This window comes from Rousettus aegyptiacus, unplaced genomic scaffold (assembly GCF_014176215.1).
Source record: "Rousettus aegyptiacus isolate mRouAeg1 unplaced genomic scaffold, mRouAeg1.p scaffold_m13_p_6, whole genome shotgun sequence".
Taxonomy (NCBI): domain Eukaryota; kingdom Metazoa; phylum Chordata; class Mammalia; order Chiroptera; family Pteropodidae; genus Rousettus; species Rousettus aegyptiacus.
In genome coordinates, this window is record NW_023416309.1 from 86022337 (window position 1) to 86043978 (window position 21642).

At 52.0% G+C, this 21642-nt stretch overlaps 1 protein-coding gene and 1 long non-coding RNA gene across 3 annotated transcripts; one reads left to right on the forward strand and one right to left on the reverse strand.

Annotated features, from left to right (window-relative positions):
* Positions 1 to 1572: 1572 nt before the first annotated feature.
* LHX1 (LIM homeobox 1) lies at positions 1573 to 9301 on the reverse strand. The gene is made up of 6 exons (XM_036223160.1): positions 8768 to 9301; positions 7766 to 8467; positions 5688 to 5914; positions 5313 to 5590; positions 3819 to 3984; positions 1573 to 3443 (listed from the first exon to the last, which is right to left on the reverse strand). The coding sequence occupies exons 2-6, from the start codon at positions 7933 to 7935 to the stop codon at positions 3064 to 3066; spliced, it is 1221 nt and encodes a 406-aa protein (XP_036079053.1). The 5' UTR covers positions 7936 to 8467; positions 8768 to 9301; the 3' UTR covers positions 1573 to 3063.
* A 625-nt stretch (positions 9302 to 9926) lies between these two features.
* Positions 9927 to 19608, forward strand: LOC118603896. Of its 2 annotated transcripts, none has more exons than XR_004951450.1 (2): positions 9927 to 12913; positions 16608 to 19608. It is a non-coding gene; the product is annotated as an uncharacterized LOC118603896 (long non-coding RNA). The 2 variants fall into 2 exon arrangements; XR_004951451.1 differs by having other exon boundaries at positions 18254 to 19608.
* Positions 19609 to 21642: the final 2034 nt, after the last annotated feature.

Consider the following 21642-nt stretch of genomic DNA (forward strand, 5'->3'; position numbering starts at 1 on the left):
TCAGCGCCTCTCTCTCAAGAGCTCACAACCTGGGCTGGTGGGGATGGTGCAGCACTTCTCTGCATCTCAGGGAAGAGATGGGAAATCTGCTCTGATGAGAACGAGAACAGTTCCTGACATTTCTACATCTTCTCTCAGTGGTTCCAAATCTGACTGCTAAGCTTTGCCACCTGTTCAGGTACTCATTAGGGTCCAGGATACAGCGCTAAGGGGGAAAGAGTGAACTGCGGCCATAGAGTCAGAGAAGAATTGTGTCCACACAGAACGCCCAACTCTAAAACGCCTCTTATCAAGTACTCAATTCCACAATAAAGCTGTTAAATAATTCAGCAGCCTTGATAGGAAAATGCATCTTCCCAATGAGCATACGTTCAGTTAAATGAATGTCTCTTGGGGGGGGGGCTATAATGAATAAGTTTGCTATAATTTAACGTATATAAATGCTAAAAGGGCAAAAACAAGCTGATTCACTGATTGCATACAAAGAAGATAAAGAAATGTGCTGTATGCAGAGGCTAGAAATTTCAAAAGTCTTCCCTATATTTCATACATTTGGATTTCTGAAAAAACACTGTCAGATTCCTTCCTGATGGTTCTCCCCATTGCATAAGCTGTCATATGGATGCAGTGAAATATTGCTTATTTTAAAGCCTTCTTGACAGGAGAGATACACTTGATGTGTCTTAACAAAAAATGAAAACAACACTGGAAATTACATAACATTTAATGTAAAACTTTGATTTTTCAAAATGAAATAAATATCCAGACTGAAATCTAGGTGATACGGAAAAAAAAATTCTGGAATTCTAAGAGTATCTAATATTAAAACACACACATATTTCATAGTAGATAAAATATTTAAATTCCTTCCACGTTTAATGAAGGCTTGGAAGGAACTGAACTACTTTTCAGAACCTATTGGCAACTGTCAGTTAACATTTGATTTTTATATTGGTTATTTTTATTCATCTTTCAGAGAAATGTAATATATATCTGTGCCAGGCAAAATAGTTTTCCTTCTGGGGAACTTCAAATGTAACAAATATTATAAAACAACTAGTTCATGTCATTTGTGTGAAAGAGATTAAAGTATTTCATTTCTAGCAGTACTGTATGTACATACATTTTACATTTCAAACCACCAAATAGAAAACAGGATTATCTATGGAAAATGAAACTGAAAAGGACCAACTCTGTATAGTCGTGGGTAACTGACATTCACAAGTACAGTTTCTCATGTGCGCAGAGGAGAGAATGAGAGTGCATGGAATTTCATGTCTAATCACAGACCGGGGCCACTCATTTTTAGCCATGGATTTGATTTCTATTTCAAATTCTACATTACTTATCAGCAAACATCTCTTCAACTGTACTAGTTAAATCCACATAATGCAGATCTGTAGTTAATAACAGCAGGAAGCTTAGTTGGCATTAGTAATGGGGTTCAACCCCAGCCAAGGTAAAAAGATACCCCCATCCTGCCTCTCTTCCTTCTAGCTTCTGAGGGATCATTCAGCTCGCAATCTTGCCTCCCTTCTAGTTGTTAAAACATCAAATAACACACCAATTATCTAAACATCAGATTTTCTATTTTTATTAAAAACTCACAAATTTATTCAACATGTTTTCTTTCATACAGTGAATGGTCTAATATGCACTGGAGGTCACACAAGCTTAGGTTTATCAGAACAATAAAAGACATATGAGAAATTTAATATATAAAGAAAAAAGTAGCAGCTGTTGACTGCATATTTGACCATAAAATTTAAATATTTTGGACTTTTATTTTAAAGACACAAAAATAAAACCTGTGTGAGTCTATATAAGTCATATTAACAATTCCATGAATGTTCAACAGGACTAAAAATTAGCAAAGATGTTTTTTTTTAAATCTTGTAACACTTTTTTTTTTTAACACTTTCTCAGGTTGTGGTGCCAGGCACCTTTACAGTATTTGTGCTATAATTATCCTATTTGGCAAGTGTCTGAATATCGTGTTTTCTCTTTGCCTTGTGTAAACAACACCTTTTTACATACTAGCACAGTGAGCTGTGAGCCCTGCAAATCTGTCAGAACATCTACAGGAAAAAAAAAAATGAACAATTTTGGTTGATTGCTCAAAACATTTTGTTTTTGAACAAGAGGTTTCAAAACAGGATATATTAGTAAAACACTGAACTCCTGAATTTAACATTATACGTAAACAGTTGACTGTTTTTAGTTCAATAGTCTTTTTTTTTTTTTAACTCTGTGTGTGTGAAGGTAGAATACTTTTCTTGTACAGCTGATATTCAAGTCATTTTTACTGAGAGGTCTGGCTGGAGACCATCTTATGCTGTGTCTGTGTGTATATCTGTGTGTGTAGAGCTTTGTGAAGGTAGAAGAGTTGATACTGAGGGCTTTACATTTAGAATTTTGCAATTTTGGTAAAAACAAAAACAAAAACAAAAAAACCCAGAGAGACAAAAAATATATGTATATAGTCCCACCTGATGCACAGCGGGTCGGCGTTTCTGAAGTTCTAAGAGTCTGTTGTCGCTGTTGCTGAACTCTGAGACGAACACTAACAGATTTCCCAGAGCCAGACCGTTTCTGGCTGGCCAGGAGCGCCCGGGGCAGCTTCGCCTCCCTCACCCGGCTTCGAGCGCAGCTTCCCTCCCCGCAGCTCCTGTTGTCACCCCTGGCCGTGAGCCCCTGTGGGCCGCTGTGGGTGTTTCTGTGCCGCCCGCCCACCAAAAGCACACGCCCGAGGTGTCTTTCCACGGATCCGGGTCCGGTCCGGGTGGGAGATGGGAGAGATCTGCATTTCCCTTCGGGAACCCCAGTCCTGCATTTGCCAGTTAGCGCGCTCGGATCCCAGTCCTACCTCCAGGCAGATTTGGATCCTATTTCGTGTCCCCCTTTCCCATCCAGTCTCCCCAGACGGAAAATGGTCCCCAAGACTGGAGGGTGATGGTGGTGGGGGTGACTTGCTTTTTACGTTTTTTTTTCTTTTTTCTATTTTTCTTAAATAAAAGTTCATTTCTGTACAACGACGAACTCCGCGGACCGTGTGAGACCCCGCTACCACACGGCCGCCTCGTTTATTTCAGGGGGGTGGGACAGGTGGTTCCCATAGCTCGCCCCGCCGTTGACCGACAGCGACGAGAAGGGCGGGCTGGGCCCAAAGACCTCAGCCGACATCGAATGTAGAGGCCCAGGCAGGCTGGGCTCAGGGCTGGGCGAGTCCCCCGGGGGATGCGCCAGGATGTCGGTGAACCTCTGTGCCTCGCTCGACGGGTGGTGGCCCGGCAGCGGGTGCTCCAGGCCGCCCAGGGGCGTCCCAGATGGCCCGGACGACGGCACGAAGGGCAGGTCCACTGGCGTCTGAGCCTGCGAGGACGGGGGGCCTTGCGGGAAGAAGTCGTAGTTGCCTCCAGGCCCATAGTACTCGCTCTGGTAATCTGCGGAGCGTCGGAGAGTAGCATGTCAGAGCGGGGCCCTGGGTGGGGCAGGGTAGAAAGGGCTGGAAGGCGGGCTCGCCAGCTGACAGGGGAGGGCAACGCGGGGCACTCGCCGTTCGTGGGACTCCCCTGCAGGGCTGGAACCAGGGAAGAGGCTGCGTGCAAACACAGGAGCAGCTCCCTACCTGTCCACCCGCCTCAACCTAGGAAGAGAATTCAGCCCTTGGTCTCTACTTTCCCCTTGATTTACTCCTCAGCCTTCGTCCATCAATCCATTTCTCTATAGAAAGCGAGAAGCGCCTCCCGCGCTGCCCACCCGCTTCCAACGAAGCCAACCCCGGCCTGGCCGCGCCCTGCACGGGGCAGCACACCCACCTCCGTAGAAGGAGAAAGGTCCGTTGGGGATGAGCTCGCCGGGCTCCAGGCGGTCCACCAGCGGCCGCATCCGGCGTGGACTGCGGAAGAAGGCGTGGCGCCGGGCGCCCAGCGCGCTTAGCTGCTTCATCCTCCGTTCTTTGGAGCGTCGGTTCTGGAACCAGACCTGAAGCACAAACGCCGCGGGGTGAGGCCACGAAGACCCTATCTCCCACTTCGGGTACGCAGTACAGCGAGGCCCTCACCCTTTCACCGCCTAGCTCTCAGCGCTCCGTGTGTGTGTGTGTGTGTGTGTGTGTGTGTGTGTGTGTGTGTGTGTGTGTGTGTTGTGTATGGTGGGGGCGATTCTCAGAGCTGGACAGCGCAGAGAGACCTCTGAGCCAATGGTGAAGAGGGTTTCCGCCTGAGGGTCCTGAGCAAGGCGATGGGCCCAACGAGAGGCAGTTGGAGTTTGTTTCTTACAGTCACACTGTCATAGTTACAGCTTCTCAGGAGGCTATACATATATACGTTCAACCTCCCCAAGTAGTGTCAGACTCACACAGCTTTCATTTCATGGTCTCTGGCAGTACCCTCCCCTGCATGATAGTGACAGAGAATTAAACAGCCTCCTGTTGACACTCAGTCTCCCAACCATAGTGACACCAAAATGCACAATCTCCTTTTCACACCCACGCACAATCTCCCAGTGCTGAAGATACTTATCCATAGCTTCTCACTCACAGTGACACAGACATGCAACTTCCCATTCATGTGCGCACAGGTTGGCACAGCCTTCCAGAGGCCAAAGAGCCTCCCACAGAGGGCAGCCTGCATATGTGTGCCCAAACACGCTCAGCCTCCCAGGCACATCCACCCACAGCCTCACAGAGCTTCCAGATACGATGAACTGGACACCTAACCTTGGGCCGGAGAACCTACCAGAACCACACGCAGTCGCAAATCCTCACAATGCCCACAAAGCTGCCGAGATGGCTGCCTACCCTCCTCACCCCACCCTGGACTGCCAGAGGTAGGGCTGACTCCCGCTGGACCACTTCAAACTAGGATGCCTCACTTCTCTTTCCGAGAGAAGTCTGTTCTGGAGCTTGTCTAACTGGGGCAAGAAACCCACAAAGTTGGGGTTGGGGACGCAGAGGGAGATCACATTGTGCAGAGCCAGGGAAACCGGTGGGCGGTGTAGAAACAAAGGGTCCCAACTCCAGCCAAGAACATCTGACAATGTCCCCTCCTTCCAGCTTCCCGCTGAGTTCTCGCCCCCCTCGCTCTCTGCCACCACTATCACCTGAGCTGCACCGGGAAGAAGAAGAAACCTAGGGATTTGCAGATGCTCTACACATCAGGAGGCACTTCACAGGTCGCGCGGGGAGGAGTGTGTCTGTACCTCTTCCCTCCCCCTCCGCCAGCCTCCGCGAACTCGCTCCACTGTTGGAAGCTGGCCTGGAGGAGCTGCGTGGGTCTCGGGGGAACTGAGTGGCAGGCCGGGGCCCTGACCTGGATGACGCGCATGTTGAGCCCAGTCTCCTGAGCCAGCTGCTCGCGGATGTGGCGCGTGGGCTTGGGCGTCGCGGCAAAGGCGGCCTTCAGCGTCTCCAGCTGCTTGGCTTTGATCGTGGTGCGCGGCCCCCGCCGCTTGGCGCCCAGGTTCTGGTCGTCATTCTCGTTGCTGCCCCCCTCCTTGTCTGATACGTTGGCGCTCTCCGAGTCCTTGGCGTCGTCCTGCGACGGGTCTTGGGAGTCCGGAGACAAACTGGGGTCACTGCCCGTGGTAGCTGGAGAGAAGGAAGGTACAGGTGAAGAGCGGCCTTGGCGAGCCTTCTTCCCCCAGGACCCGCCCGCCCCTAGCGAGCGGGGAAACTGGGGCCTCACCCGAGTGGAGGCTGTTCTCTTTGGCGACACTGCTGTTGCTTAGGTAATCCTCTTTGCAGACGAACTTGTTCTCGTCGATGATGTAGAGCTCCTCGCCGGTGGAGAGCTGCTTGTTACACATCATGCAGGTGAAGCAATTTAGGTGAAACACTTTGCTCCTCGCTCTCCGCACCAGGTCGCTAGGGGAGATGCCCTGCGCGCAGCCTGCGCATTTGGTACCGAAACACCTGCAGACAGAGGGTTGGTGAAGATCAGGGAGAGACAGAGGCAGGGAGAAAGACAAGAGAGAAAGAAGAAGCAGAGAGTGGAGGAAGGAGAAGAGGACAGGGAAAATGAATCAGAGCGCGCCAAAAAGAAAGAGGTAGAATGCCGGTCAAGTGGGCAAGAAGGCAGGAAGAAAGTGCGGGCACCATGAAAAGTCAGAAGGAGATACACAAGGTTAAAGTGAGAGAGCGAGGGGCCCAAGCGGCCCCCACCTCTGGCCTCACACCCAGTGTTGTCCCGGAGGAATAAAAGCGCGGCCGGAGGCAGCAAGGCGTTGGATGGGAAGTGGGAGAGAGGCGCTTATTTTCCGATTAGATTCAGAGAACAGTCAGATTCGAACTAGAGTTCCACATAAACGTGTCCCAAGCCCTGCTTTTCTTTCTAGCGACGCCTCTCTTTTACTGCAAAAGGACCCGGTAAAAGGGCAAGCTGGCGTCTGGCAAGATCCAGTCCCGCCGCGGGAAAACAGCGCGGAGAACCCAGACTGCCGCAGCTGGTCCGCCGCCACGTTCGAACGCAAAACCCAGCAGGTCGACGCAAGCTAGAGCCGCGGCTTGGCGCCAGGCTTTGCCGGAGCCATGCCTCTGGGCCCCACTGACATCCCGCGCGGTTTGCCGCTCCCGGGTTCGGCTTCGGCCAGTACCAGGAAAACGGGGTGAGGCCTGCGACGGCTCAGAAGCTCAGTCTGCGCTTTCTCTCGGCCATACCAGCCTACTGAGCGCTCTGCTCCCTAGTCCCTCACAACCAGAGCCACAGGTCAAGGGGCGGCATTGGGACAGGTGGCTTTGAACCCCCACCCTTACCTCCAGTTTGATCTGTAACCACAAACTCAGAAAAGCAGAAATCAAATCAGCCCAGTTAACTGAGCGATTTCTAACTCTCACAAGGGAATTACAATTTGCATCTGCTCTTGTTCTTCTCTGTTGGCTGTGTGTTTGTGTGGATTTAGTGGCAAGATAGTGAGTTTACGGGAATACAATTAGAATGCTAAATGGAGGAGGGGCATCAGGAGAAACTCGGCTTCTGCTTGGGTTTCAGCAAGGAAGTGGCTGAGGATGGCCGGCAGGGCTTGAGAGCGCAGAACCGTACCTCAGAGCCAGAAGTCCGTGTTGAACGGAGGACCAACCTCCCTCCAACCCCGTTGCAGCGGGGGAAGCAAGGGAAAAGGTCTTCGAGGAGGCTGAGGCCTCGGGGCATTTCACCGGCACTGTGTGCCAGTTTGCTCACGCCGGTGCTTGGAGGCCGGTTGGGGTTTGGGGAACACCCGGGATATGCAGGATAGGTATCAGAGCCGAGCTCTTCTCTGTCGCTGCCTAGGCAGGCGACTCGGGCACGCCATACAAACCACTCCGCGGTTCCCGCCAAGACCCTTCAGAGACGAAAAAGGCAGTGGCATGGAGCTACCCGGGGCTTCTAAGCTCAGCCTGGATGGCCAGCAACTCAGGAGGCCCGGAGAACGCAGTTGCTGGAGAGCTCCCCGCACGGGGAAAGACAAGTGCCGGGGCTACGACTCAGGAGGCTATGCTGCCTCTCTCCAAGCTTGGAGGGGCTTCTGGGCCGAGGCGCACTCAGACCCTTCCTTCCCACGCATGTGCAGCCAAGCCTGTACCCACAATTTCCAGGACGCGAGCAGAGCTGCGTCCCAGGCGCCCAGCGCGCCAGCTGGCGAAGAGGCGGGCGCCGTGGGACTTGGCTGCTTTCTCCAAAGGCAGCTCCTAACTCGGCGGCTGCGGCCACGCTGACCTCTGATCCGTAGCTGGCCGGGAAGGGCCCGCGGGGAGGGAACAGTAGAGGTGCTCCAGGGAAGTACTCACCGGAAGAAGTCGTTCTTGCAGTAGAGCTTGCCTTCCCGGGAGAAGCACTTCTCGGTCAGGTTGCATTTACATTCGCAGCACTGAACGCACTTGACGTGCCAGGCCCTGTCCAGCACGTTCAAGAGGAAGCGGTCCAGTATGGGCCTTTTGCAGCCGGCACAGTGCACCATGGTCTTTGGTTTGGTTGGGTGAGGCCCGGAGAGAGAAGAGCAGGTAGAGCCGAGGGGATGACTCCTGAAGACGACGGGCAGTAGCCTCCCAGCCCCTCCAAAAAGAGGGAACACACTCGGCGGTGCAAGCTAAAACCCACACCAGGAAATCAAAAGAAGGGGAAACGAGGCGAATGGGGGGTGCTCCTTGGTGGTGTGCAGCCCTGGAGTCCCAGGGCCGCGGGACACAGCAGCTCGCAGCAGCTCCTGGGGCGTGGAAGAGTCTCAGGCGGGCGCGAAAGCGACTCTTCTGCCCAGAGCCCGGGAAGGAGTGAAGGTCACCGAGAACGGTGACGGGAGCGGAAATAAATAAATAAAACGGAGACCGAGAAGGAAGAGGACGACGCGGCGAGCTCGGGCTGCAGGGAAAGAGCCGCTGAGTTCTCTCGGGCTTGAGGTAGAGCTGTCAGAAGTCAAAGTGCATCTGCTTTTGTCGGGGTACGAGGGCGGGTGTGTGTGTGCCTGACTGCCCGCCACCGGGATTTCCTCTCCTCTTTTTATAAAAGAAAAGAACAAAATGAGTAGAGAAGCTTTGGCTCCTAAACTGCCGGCATCGCGCAGCGGGTTGGGACGCGCTGGGCGCCCGCTGTGGGCCGAGGGAAGGGGCGGGGGCAGGCCGAGGGGGAGAGAGGGAGGGGAGGGCAGGAGTAAGATCTCGTTGTTGACTGTTGTTGTTGCTTAGGTTTCCCCCCTTTTGGAGAAGTGTTTGTGTCAGTGGAGATAGGAGAGGGACAACTCCGGGCGGACGCAGCCAGACGCGCTCGCGCGCTCCCCACCGCCCCAGCCCCGTCACCTCGGCCCGTGGCCTGCCAGGCGGCCTCCGTGTTCTCGGGACCGCCCTGCCTGCGGTTGGACTCCTTCGGGGAGATGATACTGGCTGGCTGGCTCCTCACCGCGCCTGGCCGTGCATCGTGGCTCCAGTCACAATTCGCGGCCGCCTCGGCGCGGTGCCCCGCATCGCTGGCCCACGCTTCGGCTGCTTGCGTCCAACCCCACAGTTGCTCGACTTTCTTTTCTTTTCCTTTTCCCCTCTTTTTTCGTTGTGGTGGCAAATCTGGGTTTCCTTTCTAGCCTCTTTCCTTCCTTCCTTCCTTTTTTTTTTTTTCTTTTGCAGCGGGAGGAGTCGGGAGGAGGGGGAGTAGCTTGGAGAGCTTTTCAAAACGTCCTGGTGCAGTGGCTAGAGTTCTGTGGGGGCGGGAACAGCTCGGCACGGGCCGTCGCTGTCGCCGCCCGGGCCGCAGTTCGTCGCTGGCTCTCCCTGGACAAGCGTCCCTCTGTCCCTGGTCTCCTGGCCCAGTCCGCCGCCCCGGCGCGTCTCTCCCCAGCTCCGGCGGCTCGGTCACTGCTCCTGGCTGTTGGCTGAGCTCTGGAAGCCCCCTCGCCTTAATGCAGCGCCCGCCGACGTCACGGAGGCCTACGACCAATCAGCGGCTCGCGGTCCCTCTGTAAACCATTCTGCATCCCCCGGCCGGGGAGAGTGCGGGGAGACCGCGTTTAGAGGATCAGTGGCAACCGCAACCGCGGCCCCGCGCGGTGCGGGCGGCGGGTCGCGAAGTGCTTGGGCCCCCTCCTGCTCTGGTAAGGCGTTGGTTTCGACGGGAGGGACTGAGAGAACGCGGGAGCAGGCTCAGGCGGAGCGCAGAGTTTTGCCAGAAGGTGGGAATAATCCAATCAAGCCTTGTTGAAGGCTGGGGTGCAGTTGGGTCCGGGAGCCCCGGCGGCCTTGGTGCACTGTTTGGCTTTGCAATGCATTGGGCGTTGCTTTCCCCGCCTTCTTCTCGCTTTCTTAGCCTAGAAGTTTGCCTGAGCCCAGCGCGCGACTTTGGTAGAGTGGTGGAGGGAGGGCACTTGGCAGCAGGATCTCCCTCCTCCGGCTCTTCCTTCTGTGCCCCTCCCCCAATTCATCAAAAGTCTACAAGGTCCGGGTCCCTAGGAGATCTGGGTGTCCGTTTCCCGCAGCGCGATCTTGGAAAGTTGATTCCGGCGGTTTCCTGGTGGGGGCGGGGGAGACCGGAGGCGCGGCGCCCTCCGGGGAGGGGGAAAGGAGTGGGTGGGGAAGCACCTCGGGTGAGGAGGTGCCACCCTGTTGAGAAGTTGCGAGGAAGCTGTGATCCGGAGACACCTCTTACTTACAAAAACAAGCGACCAGGCGGAAAAACGCCGGGTCCAGTGGCGGCTGGGGAGAGTGGGGTCGTGGTATTGGCGGTGGGAAGGGGGACGTCCCGGGGTCTCCACAGAGAGGCGGCAGTGTTTTGGGGTGGGCAGGGCACGGGTAGAGTGGGCCTGGCTTCCGGCCCTTCCATTTTCCAGGCCTCAGGCTGGCACCAACTTCGCCAGACAACCGCCGACTGGGCACATTCTCTGTAGCAGTTCACTCCCGGGGAGCCCACACCTCCCTAATTCCGCCTGGAGCATAAACTCGGGACCACTGCCCACGGGGGCGGATTACCCCAGACGTGGGGGTCATGTTCGGGTCCTGAAAGCCTTAGTCACTCCAGTCCCCTGGCCCATACCAATCGAATACCAAATTCCTTTTAGACAGCACCATTTCTATGCTTACCCATTGAAAGTTTGAAACTGGCAGGGCGAGGCGGTCCTGCTCTTTTGCTATTCGTTTTCGTTTTCTGAGAGAGGGAGTGCTAGGAAAGCGTATTTGGCCCTAGCGGAGAAGGAACTAAGTATGGGCAGCTAGTCGGGTCTAACCGGTGTTTTGGGATTGGCCCTTTGATCCCACTACCTGTGCGGGGCTCAGACATCACACCCAGGGCCTGGGGCTAACTTGGGGATAACGCGCGCTGAAACTCCCGCGCGCTGAGCCTGGGCGAGCAGGGAATCTAGCCCCTCGTAAATGGAATACCCTCTTCGGACGAACCGGGAATCCGCTATGGAGAATTTGGTTTGCGTTTCCGTGGGACTGTGGTTTTAGGGTTCTGCCAACGCCCATTTTCTGTCTTCAAGACTCCGCTCGCAATGCCCTGCAACCCCGGGGCCTGCCGACACCCCCGCCTTGCCGCCCGCATCACCTTGTAATTGGAAGGCAAAGCCCAGTCCCGCCGAGAGCCCCTTTGGCGCTCCTCACATCCTGACCACGGGGTGCGGCACCTCTAACGCTTCACAGTACCCTCTCCACACCGTCACCTGGGCTCGGCTCCCGGTTGCGGTGAGGGCGGTGTTGGGGCTGGTTCTCTCTTTCGAATCAGCCCCCTCCATGGGTCTCTCCCAGGCTGGGGCTCAGGGCAAGGCTGGGAATGGAAAGGCGGTTCTCCAACCTAGCAAGCCAGCTTCGCAGGCTCAGACTTGGCTTTGTGCTCCTCCTGCGGCCCCGACACTTCCAGAAACAAGCTGACTGTACCTGGTACTCCAGGACCCCGGGGAACACTAACTGCTGCGCAGCGCGGGGTCCTCGCCTCCTCTGTCAGGACCCGTGGAGCCTCCCCAGCTCGCTGCGCTGCGTGAGGTCCGCGGGGAGAGCCTGGTCCAGTCCAGAGGACTCCACGCTCCTCCCTACCCCAGCTGTCTCGGTTCTTGCCGCTAGCGCCCTCGACCCAACCGCCTTTCTGGAATCTATAGGGGACCCTGTCCCGAGGGGCTTGCCCTCGCCCTGCCCCAGCTGGGCTCCTTCTCATGCAAAGCAGAGGGGCCATGGGGGTGGGGGACATTCGGCGGGCGACTTATGGGGTGACAGCTGGACTCGGCTGCCGACCCCTTCTGAACCGAAGGCCCGCCGCCTCCTTTCGGGTGGGCAGGAGTAGGTCGCTGCACGCCTTTGGGAGGTACAGGGACCTTGGGATCTCAATGTGGGGGAAAGAGCACCCCTCCCTGCAGGCGCAACAAAGCGGTAGAGGAGTTGAGGGCGAGGACAGGATGCCGGCTTCGGGGCATCGCCGGCTCTGCTTGTCTCCTTGTCCAGATGGCTCGATAAAGAGGTCCGCGGGACCAACCCCGCATCTACTAGGAGATGGGAGCCCAGCTCTACCCACGCCTCCTTGTTCCTGATTCGAGGTTTAAAGTCCACATTTAACACCTTCACGGTGACAGCACACTAGATTAATGTTTTCTTCATTTCCACTGAGTTTTTATTTTAAAATGCAATCGCTCTCAGAGACATGGAGAGAAAACTGACCAGGCTTTCCAAATTTTCTGGCTCCGAAGCCTCTCAGCTCAGCATTTAAACCAATGTCCGCTCCGTGAGGAGCACCAGCCTTCCCGCCTCACCCTCACCGCCAGCTACTGCTTGCATCCTGAAGTGCACAAGCACTTTCATACCTAACACCCTACAAGTCACTCAGACCCGTAACCACGCACATGGGCCCAGGACATGAAAATTCTGGATGAGGCGGTCCTCAGTGGCTTCAGAATCCTCTCCACCTCATCCCCAGATAGTCTTGGAAAAGGTCCCAGAAGGCCCAGGAAGGGACTTTCACATTTTAGGTTTCTCTTCATAGAAGCGCCTTGAGCATCAGCCCCAGAGGAAGGATCTTGAAGGGAAACTGGGGAGGAAGGGGGTTCTGCTAGCCCTTCCCAGCTGCCCTGCACTTTGGGGGCTGAACGCACTCCCTCCTGCATTTCCTCTCTCCCTGAAGGCCCCTTGGTTCCAAGCCCCACCTCAGCTCACTCCCCGATGTTCCCAAGTGGCTCCCGGGGCCCAAAGACTGGAGCATGCTCTGCAGGGTCACTGCTGGTGATCCCCCGAGAACAGCAAGCACTTCCCCGCTTGCCCGCCGTGCTCCTGTCCATCCCACAGTGCTCAGAAACAGGTGGAGAGGCCTCAAAAGGCGGCACCTGAGGCGGAGTGGACTCTCGGTGGTTACCTGCACCTGGCCGCAGGAAAGGAGTGCGACCAGACACGCGCGGGGCCAGGAAGAGGGAGCAGGGAGCAAGCTGGGCGCGTCCTGGATCCTGCGGGTCATGGAGGCCACACAAACTCCGCATGGACTCGGTAAGGATGCCTGCCCATGCGACACAGGAAACTTTGCCCCGGGTCCCTTGGATCTGATCTGACTTCTCCACACTTTCCTTTCTCTCTTGTTCACTCCTGCCTCGAGTTGTCTGCATTTCACTCCATTGCGTTCTCCTGAAAATGACCTACTTGTGTGCCGCACTTCACAGTTTATAGCACTGTGTCCCCTGAGCCACACAGGAAGAGGGGGAATTGGTGTTATTTTTCTTTTCTAGGGAAGACACCAAAATTAGAGGGTTTCCTCAAGATTCCTCAGTGCACTATCGAAGGAGAGAAGTGTGTGTGGGGGAGTGTTTATCACATTGTCCCGTCATGTATGTCTTCTGAAGTGGGGGTAGAGAGTGGTTTGGGGGGACTCTGAGGCCAGGAAAGGGCAGCATCCGTCTGGGGCTTCACGGTGTGTGCTTGGGCTGGGTAAACAACACTGGCTTCCCACGAGGGCTGGAGGGACCCTGGGCATGGAGGGGGGAGCGAAGTGGGGCGTGGAGATCTCAGATGCAAGTTGGCTCCGCACCACACCTCGGAGCTAAGACAGGATGCTGATCCTCTAGGACAGGAGAGGGGAAACAGAAGGCGAGAGAGAGAGAGAGAGAGAGAGAGAGAGAGAGAGAGAGAGAGAGAGAGAGAAAGTAGTAAGGAGGGACAGGAACCCAGAATAAGGGCAGAAAACCAGAGAAAAGAAGACAGGAATGCAGAAAAGTATGTGAGGATAAAAGAATCAAAGGCGTGCTGGGGGAATACATAGAGGAGTAGAGAGGGAAAAGAAAGGGAGAAAAAAAAAAAAGAACCCCAGAAAGCTATCCAGAGACAAAAAAAAAAAAAAAAAGGCAGCCGTGGAGAGGGGCCTGAGCCGAGGAACCTGCAGGCAGCAGACAGGAATCGAGGGTGTGCGGGTGTGTGACAGGCGTATTCATAGGCGGGGAAAAAGGAGGCAACGAGTTTGGTGGGAGACTCAGCGCACTCGGCCCGTGGAAAAGCATGTGAGCAGCTCTGGGCAGGAATCCAACAAATAAATAAAACGTCTAAGACGGCATGACAACAATGTGTATTTGGGTGCGTGCCCGTGTTTCCTCTGTCTGAACACACACTCACACCCGGTAAGGAAGACAAACGGGGCTCATGCCTTCCAGTAATTAATCCTCTCACTAATTGACTCTCCCCCCTTACCTAATGGCGGCGGCCACTGCCGATATCTGGAGAGATATCAAGTGGAGAGAGGGGGAAGGAGGGGATGAAGAGACCCCCAAAGATAACCACCCTTGGGACAGGGATTGAGTTTTTTTCTGGACTTGGCAGCTCTAAGCCTCCCTCCCCTCCTGTGGGTGGCAGAGTTCAACAGATGTTGCTGCCTCACCAGCCCCTCCATGTTTGCATCAATAAAGATCTCAGATTAGGGGTGGCCAGGAGCCCTCCACACACACACCGAGGCCCTTCATCAATCTCAGAGGCTGAAAGCCACCCACTGCCCCTCTGCTGGACATTTCCTACCTTTAGGCAACACCAAATCTCCTTCTCCCCTCCAAGGAGCCTAGACCCTGTCTCCCTTCTTTAAGACACTAGTTAGTTTTCCCAGGACCTGGGATGTGTCCTGCAGGCCTGAGTAGAGCAGGAGAGGTTTTGAATGAGTTGAGAAGCAGACTTGAGTAGATGGAGAGAGGGAGCAGTGGGAGGGATGAGATCAAGTCAAGGATGGGAAGAGACAAACCTACCCAGACAGGAGTAGAGAGAGATGGAATACACACTTGGTAAGAGTGAGGCCTCTGGGGACAGAAGAGGAAAAGGTAGGCATATGCATCATGGAAGAGGGCAAGGCAATGACCATGTCTCTGTGGCCGTGTGAGTCAGGGGGATAGTTCTATCAGTGTGAACATGGAGAGGGGCTCCTCTTATTTCCCCCACAGCATCCTCAGTTTTCAGGACTGGGGAGGAGGCAGGGGAGAGAGTGTTGGGCTTGGATAGACAGACCCTTGGTAGCTGAATAGGCTGGAAGGGGCCCAAGGCTCACAGGTTCTGATGATGCAGATTTGAGGCTTAGGTTTGGGTGGTGACTGTCAACTCTCACTCCTTGGGGGTGGCAGCTTTTCTCTGTTGGGCCCCTCAGAGGCTAAATAAATAATTGCTGAGATCCATAAACCACCTAGCCTAGGAGGAGGAAAGAGACGGGAAGGCCAGCTCCCCAGGAAAAAAAATCCATTCCCCCTACCCCACTAAACACATTCTTAATTGTCCCTTGGGAACATTTGCACATTTGACCAAAGCAAATCCCCAAGCAGTAATAGCAAAATTTGTCATAGGGAATGGTAGTCCGGAGAGAGTTGGAGGTCTGGGGTCTGGAGAAGGAGGAGGTGGGGAGAGATGGTGGACGTTTTTGAGAAGGTGAGAAACTTGGCTCTTCTCTCTCTGTCTCTGTCATGTTTTAGAAAGAAAGTGGGCAAGAGGAATAAAGTTCCAGAAGAAAGAAAGAGAAGGGCATATAAAAGGCAAATCCAAACCAGAAAGGAAAGAAAGTGAAGAAGAAAGAAAAAGGCGGGGAGGGGGAAGAGATGACAATAAAAAAGGGTGAAGGCGGCCCCAGGAGGCCAGGCCTCGTCCCAAACCATCCGTCTTCATTGTCTCCGTGTGTGCAAAGGCAACTCCGGCATAAGGAAAAGCCACTATTGGAGCTGCGGCTTTATTTTATATCCTATACATCAGGAGGGAGGCAAAGCTTTATTTTCGCCAAGAGACAGATATTTTATTTCTCTCTTACGGTTTTATGTGTGAGAGATGTCAGGTTGCCACAATGGATGGCTAATGCATAGGCAAGAGGAAGCCGTGTTGGCATGCTGTGTGTCATGGGGTCTTGGGGGGGTGAGCGGGCCTGGGATTTAGGGCTGATGGGACACTCTGGGGGATTTCTGCTAAAACATCTCTCTTCATAAATCCAGAAGCATGGTCAGCTCAACAGGGAGAAGAAGGAGTTTTAGAGGGAAAAGAGTTGGGCTTAGTAATAAACGAACACACAAAGGAACCGCTTACCTTCCAACAGGCTCGGGCAACCGGGGCAAGGCAGCCCTATGGAAACGCACAGATTTCACATCCAAACAAACACTCGCTGTTCACAGGGAAGTATTTTCCTGCAGAACACAATGTCATTTTGCTTCCTTTCCCCATTTTATATTTTTTCACCTCCCCCCGACCATTTCATCAGAAATCTTTTTTCACCTCCTCAGAGCCTTGGGGGGAAAGAGCTATTAATTTGCAAATCATCTGATCTGTGAAAGGATTGAGATGCCTGTTTGTCACCGCTAAATCCAATGTCTTGAGTGGACACACACATGCACACATGAGCCTATCGTGCTGTGAATCCTGGGGGCATAGGTGCCGGATCTGAATCCAAGAAAAGCACGCCTCCCCCCTCCCGCCCTAAATGCATAATGTTCATGTTTTTAAACCTGGAGAAAAGAGGGAAGATGAGGGGACAAAGACACAGAGAAGGAAGTGAGGGAAGTATGTTAATTAACATGTTCCATTCAGGACTTACACTAATCTCCCCCACTCCCACCCTCCCCAAACCATTTCTTATGAGAGTTGTTTTTATTTGTTTTCATGACCTACTCTTTTAAATTTTTGATTTCTTGGTTTATATCCACTGTGGATCAAAAAGGTGACCACGCTCTTTCCCTCTTTTCAGAGGATCGGAGGCGACACAGGCTCTTCAGACAGACAATGAACGTGGGGACCTGGGCACACTGTCCTTAGCTGTGGTCTTTGGAGAAGACATTTAACCTTCTGGGCCTCAGTGTCCCCAACTGTAATGTGAGGGGATTGGGCTAAATGGTTGCTAAGGTCCCTCCAGCTCCAACCTCCTCTGGCTGAAGGAGATAATGTGTGAAAACACTTTGTGAACGCTAAAGCCAGACGAATGCCGGGGATTATTATTATGATTCTAATCAATCCTCTTTTCTCCACATGGATCTTGGCTGTTTAGCACCAGCAAGCAGGCTAAAGAGGGCCGAAAGCAAGAAAGCTTAGCGGAGATAGAAAAGCTCTGTGGCATGGACATAAACCCTGCATCTCTAGAAACATTCTGTCTCTGTGTGACCCCCAGGCCTGGTGGGAATGGGGAAGCAGAGACAGCCTAACTTGGTCAAACCCATTTCAGTCTACATGGAGGCAGAGAGTATATTTCTTCCAAAGCATTGCTTGTCTCCAAGTGACTGACAGAGGAACCTGATGTCAAGGCGATTTGCAATTGTTTTTTTCCAGGAAGAAAGGAAAAAGCAAGGTGTAGTTGATTAGCAAGTTAATTATTTCAGTACCCCAAGGGTTCCGGTGTGGTGGTAAGTTGTCCAGCCCTGGTGTAATTTCACAGTCCATGCATTTCCTTGTAAGCACCTGGGGTGCTGGGGTCTGTTTCTCTCCATCCACCTGCCTTATGTCTTCCTGATACACCTGGGGAGATGCATAGGGGCTGGGGTGGTAGATGGTGCAGTTATATATTTGGCCTAGGCTGCAGGTTGGGAGACCAGACAGAGAACAGGGTGGAGGAAGCTTCTACCTCCACCGAGTGTTTAATCATCTGGCCTTTCCTTTTTTTTTTTTAATCTTTTATTTAATAAATATAATGAGGCAAGTTGTCAGAAAGTGGAGCTGTTGTGCGGTAATTTTCCCAGACTTAGCATGGAAGAAGCTGGGTTTGAGGGGCCCTCTTCGCTTTCGCCTCCTCCTAGCCCCGGCCAGCTCGCCAGTGCTCATATTTGCTTTCCCAACTCTGGCCACCACTTGATCTGCAGCAGACTCCTCCAGTCTGACTTCAAGATCTGACTTCCCCTTGGGGGAGGGGAGGGGAGAGAGGTTGGTGTGGTCAAACGCACAACCTCCCTCAGAGAGATAAGTTGGGGATGTGAACATTAGCCTCAGAATTAACAGCTTTTGCTGCTCTCTGCTCTCTGGGCTGGTAGCACCAGCCAGCCCCCTGCCGCTCCTCCTGAGGTAGATGAAGGGAGAGCTCAGCAGTTTACTTAAGAGTGGTCCCATCTGCTCAGACTGGCCTTTCATAAGGGGAGGGATTTATGCAGTGTCCTTGTGCACAGACCTGGGATTTGCCTGAAAACCTTGGGCCTCTGAGAATATTACCGAACGCTAAAATGTTCAGCCACGGAGATGATTCATGATTTGTCTGTATGGGCTGGTTGTATAGGAGTATGTGGGGTGTGTGTGTGTGTGTGTGTGTGTGTGTGTGTGTGTGTGTTGGCACACACATTGATGGGAGCTTGTCATCATTCTTACTACTAATCCAAACGTTAGGAAACTTTTTTTTTTTCTATGTTCACTCAGGATACACAGTGCATGGCACCAAGCTCTGGAGAGCCAACTTCCTGACTCGGGCGATGTGAAGATGTTACAATACTTTTTGGTGCTGGCATGTAGCTGTGCCCCAAACAGGCTGGCTGATATCTCTGGTGGTGGAGGGGGCCGGGGGCTGTCTGGAAAGATAGTTCTGATGACTGCTCTGTTGTAGGTGACAGAGGATTTGGGGAGTGGAGGTGGGTCCAATTGTTGTTCTAATTATACATGGTCATGTTCAGTCTTTCCCTCAGAGGCCTCAGGGGTCTCAGGAGGAGAGATGTTAGAGAAACTTAAGAGTGTAGGAAGGCAGGTGTAGGAAGTTCCTAGTCTCAATCTTGATACTGCCATGCCCAAATGAAGCCCAGTGGTGGTAAAAAATAGATTCTAGAGAGCAGGGCTTTGAGGTTCCATGTGGGGTCTTGGTCCTGGCTCCTGGGAGACTAAGAAGCCCTTTGCAAATTTCGGGAAGACCTACAGGTGCCATTTATTCATCAGCCTTGGGAAGTAAGTGCAACCGCTTCCACTGCTCAGTAGCTGGTAAGGGAGCATTTTAAGCTTGTACAACCCTCATTTATGGTTCTACCATTTTCTTGTTCATGTTCAAGTTTAGACTTATAGATGAAAATCTCAGCCTTCCCAGCTCTAGAGTTTTTCTCCTCTCTCAGGCCATTCATAATTTAGTCAACATTCTAGGCCATTGGCCAGCACACATTTGAAAGGTGAGCTTTCAAGACAGGCCTGCAATGATGTGCGAGGCTGTTCTCATTTGGGGCTCAAGGAAGGACACAGCTTCCCCTTAAAAAAGCAGGGAACCACTTCTATGAATCTTTTAATGAAGGATTTACTACTAATTTGATAAGTTCGATGCTCTTTTTACTCATTCTGAATGAATAACTTTGTCAGTCAACCCAAGGTTCTGCAGAACCTATAAAAAATACTTCTTTTGGTCTTCCTGTTTTAACACATGCTGGGGCTTGGGCCTGCCTCTGACAGACTGGGGAGGAGTAGAAACATTCCAGAGACCAGGTCTTAGACTGTTATCTCTTCTCCCACCCCAAATCCTCACCCTCCATTTTATCTCTCTTAAATACAAATGCTGGGACCTCCTAGGGAAGTGTGAAGGGATGGGTTTTAATCAGGTTTGGGGAAGGGAGGGGAATAAGTTGAGCCCAAAGAAAGATGGGAACAGTTGGAATTTTTAGATGTCACTCCTCTGTTACACTTCTTATGTGTTGTATATTTTACAAATTATGCATTTGTTGCAGGAATCTACAGTGTATAAGTGGCATTTGCCAAATGCTGCTTGGCCAAAACAGTGTTAAATAAAATTGTAAGAAATGCTACCAAGGCCTTGCATGGGTTATTTAATTCTATCAATGATAAACAATGTTAATGTGTAGCCTCTCAGTTGGCACAATAATCATGTTTCATTTATATATGCTGAGATATATTTAAGCATGAAAGATACAGTTTTCCAACACGTATATTTCCCAATGATTACTTAGGAGAAATGTGATAGAAACAGCAGAAGCCTTTTCTCTCTCCACATAAACTTGCACCCTGCCTGCCCAGACTGCCAGTCACGCACATTCAAATAGCCAGCCACCCCCATACATATCGTCATGTAAGTGTAAATTCTGTAAACATAGATTCAGCTTTATGTACCTGTACACAATTACAGACACATATACCAGCATTTTAGAATCTTCGGGACATTTATACATATTTTCTCACACACCAGTGCTGCTGCATAGATGGATGCTGACATGAACACGCACACCATCCCACATGTGGGTATTTATATGTACACATGTAAGTGTTCTCACTGCAAGTGCAGATGCACCTGAAAGAATGGGTACCCACATGCAGGAGAATCCTTTGCACAGACTCCTACATAAGTGTGCATCTATGTGCCTGTGCACGTTTGCACACTCACTCCTGCACCCTGGCTCTGGGGCATATACTGACACTCCACAGGCCAAAGTGCAACAGCTGCCCTTTCACTCTCGGAGGCTCCAGACCTGGTGGACAGTATCTGAATTGCGTGTATGCCCTGTGAAAGCCCTGAGGCTTTCAAGATGGGAGGCCACAAGGAGCAGAGTCAAGACGCCAGCCTGCCTGGCCTTTAACAAAAATAATATGAAAATGTGGGGGTTGAGTCTCTGATCTCTGCAGACAGAACTGCTTTTGAAAAAGGATGCATCTTTTATTTGCTCATTTAACCAATAAATCAGGATACCTGAATGTCTTCTGTGGTCCCGGCTCTGCTGTCAGTTTTCTGTGTGAGCCTAAGTAGCCTGCTCTTTGGGCCTCAGTTTCTACCTCTGTAAAGTGAAGTACTGGCCCAGACCAGTAGTTCTCGACCCTGGTTGCCCAGTAAAATCATCTGGAAGCTTTGAAAAAATACAGACATCTGGGCTCCACTCAAGAGCAATTAGATCAGAATCTCTGGAGATGGGTGCTCAGGAATATCTTATTTTTTAAAAATCACCCCAGGCGATTCTATATTCAACCAACCAACATTGAGACCTACTGGCCTAGATGCTAAGGCCCTTCTAGCCCTAAAACTCTATGCCATGGAAGATCTTTCGCATATAAAGCACTGTGCAGAAACTCTGCAGAAAGTTCTAAATGCGCTCATATAAGATCATAAAAAAGTCATTAAAATTATTCTTTTAGTTTAGGAAGAGGATAATTTTTGAACAAACTATATTTATCCTGGAAAAACTCATACCTACATTTTCAGCTTTCTCTTTGTTCCCTTTCATCTTTGTTCCAATCTTCCTTCTCCCTCTCACTTGTCCAAACTTAATTATAATGCCATATATGTAAATGCTATAAGCAGGTACCTGATAACTGTGATAGATATCTTGCTACCTACACATATATCCTGTCTAGCTCCTCACCCAACTTGGCCAGTAGCACAGTATTTTTAGTAGTGTAAATGATAAGGCACAGGCCTCGGGGGAGTTTCTTCCCTCCCCCAGCCCTGAGTCAGAGAACACTAGCCCCTAGGCCCGTGGCCCAGTTCTGGAGACTTGGTGCAGTAGTTTACGAAAGCCTTGAGCTGCGTGTCCTAGAAAGCTATTCTCACACTTGGGCCTTTGGGAATCCTACCTTAATATTCTCCAACAACCATTCCCCAGGCAGAGCCAGTCCCCCTTGAAAACAAATCTGTTTGCAGCCGTGCCTGCCAGAGGAGGCTGAGAGCCGAGGTGAGGCATTTCATCCACCATCCACGTGGCAAGCATAAGGCAGAGCTGAGACTTGGGCTATTGCCTGTGGGCCCCTTTCTCCTGCTGAGGATGCTGAAGAGAGGGTGTGGTGGGGAGGGGTTCTGCCTTTTATCTAGGGTGGGCTGGAGGGGAGAGATTAGT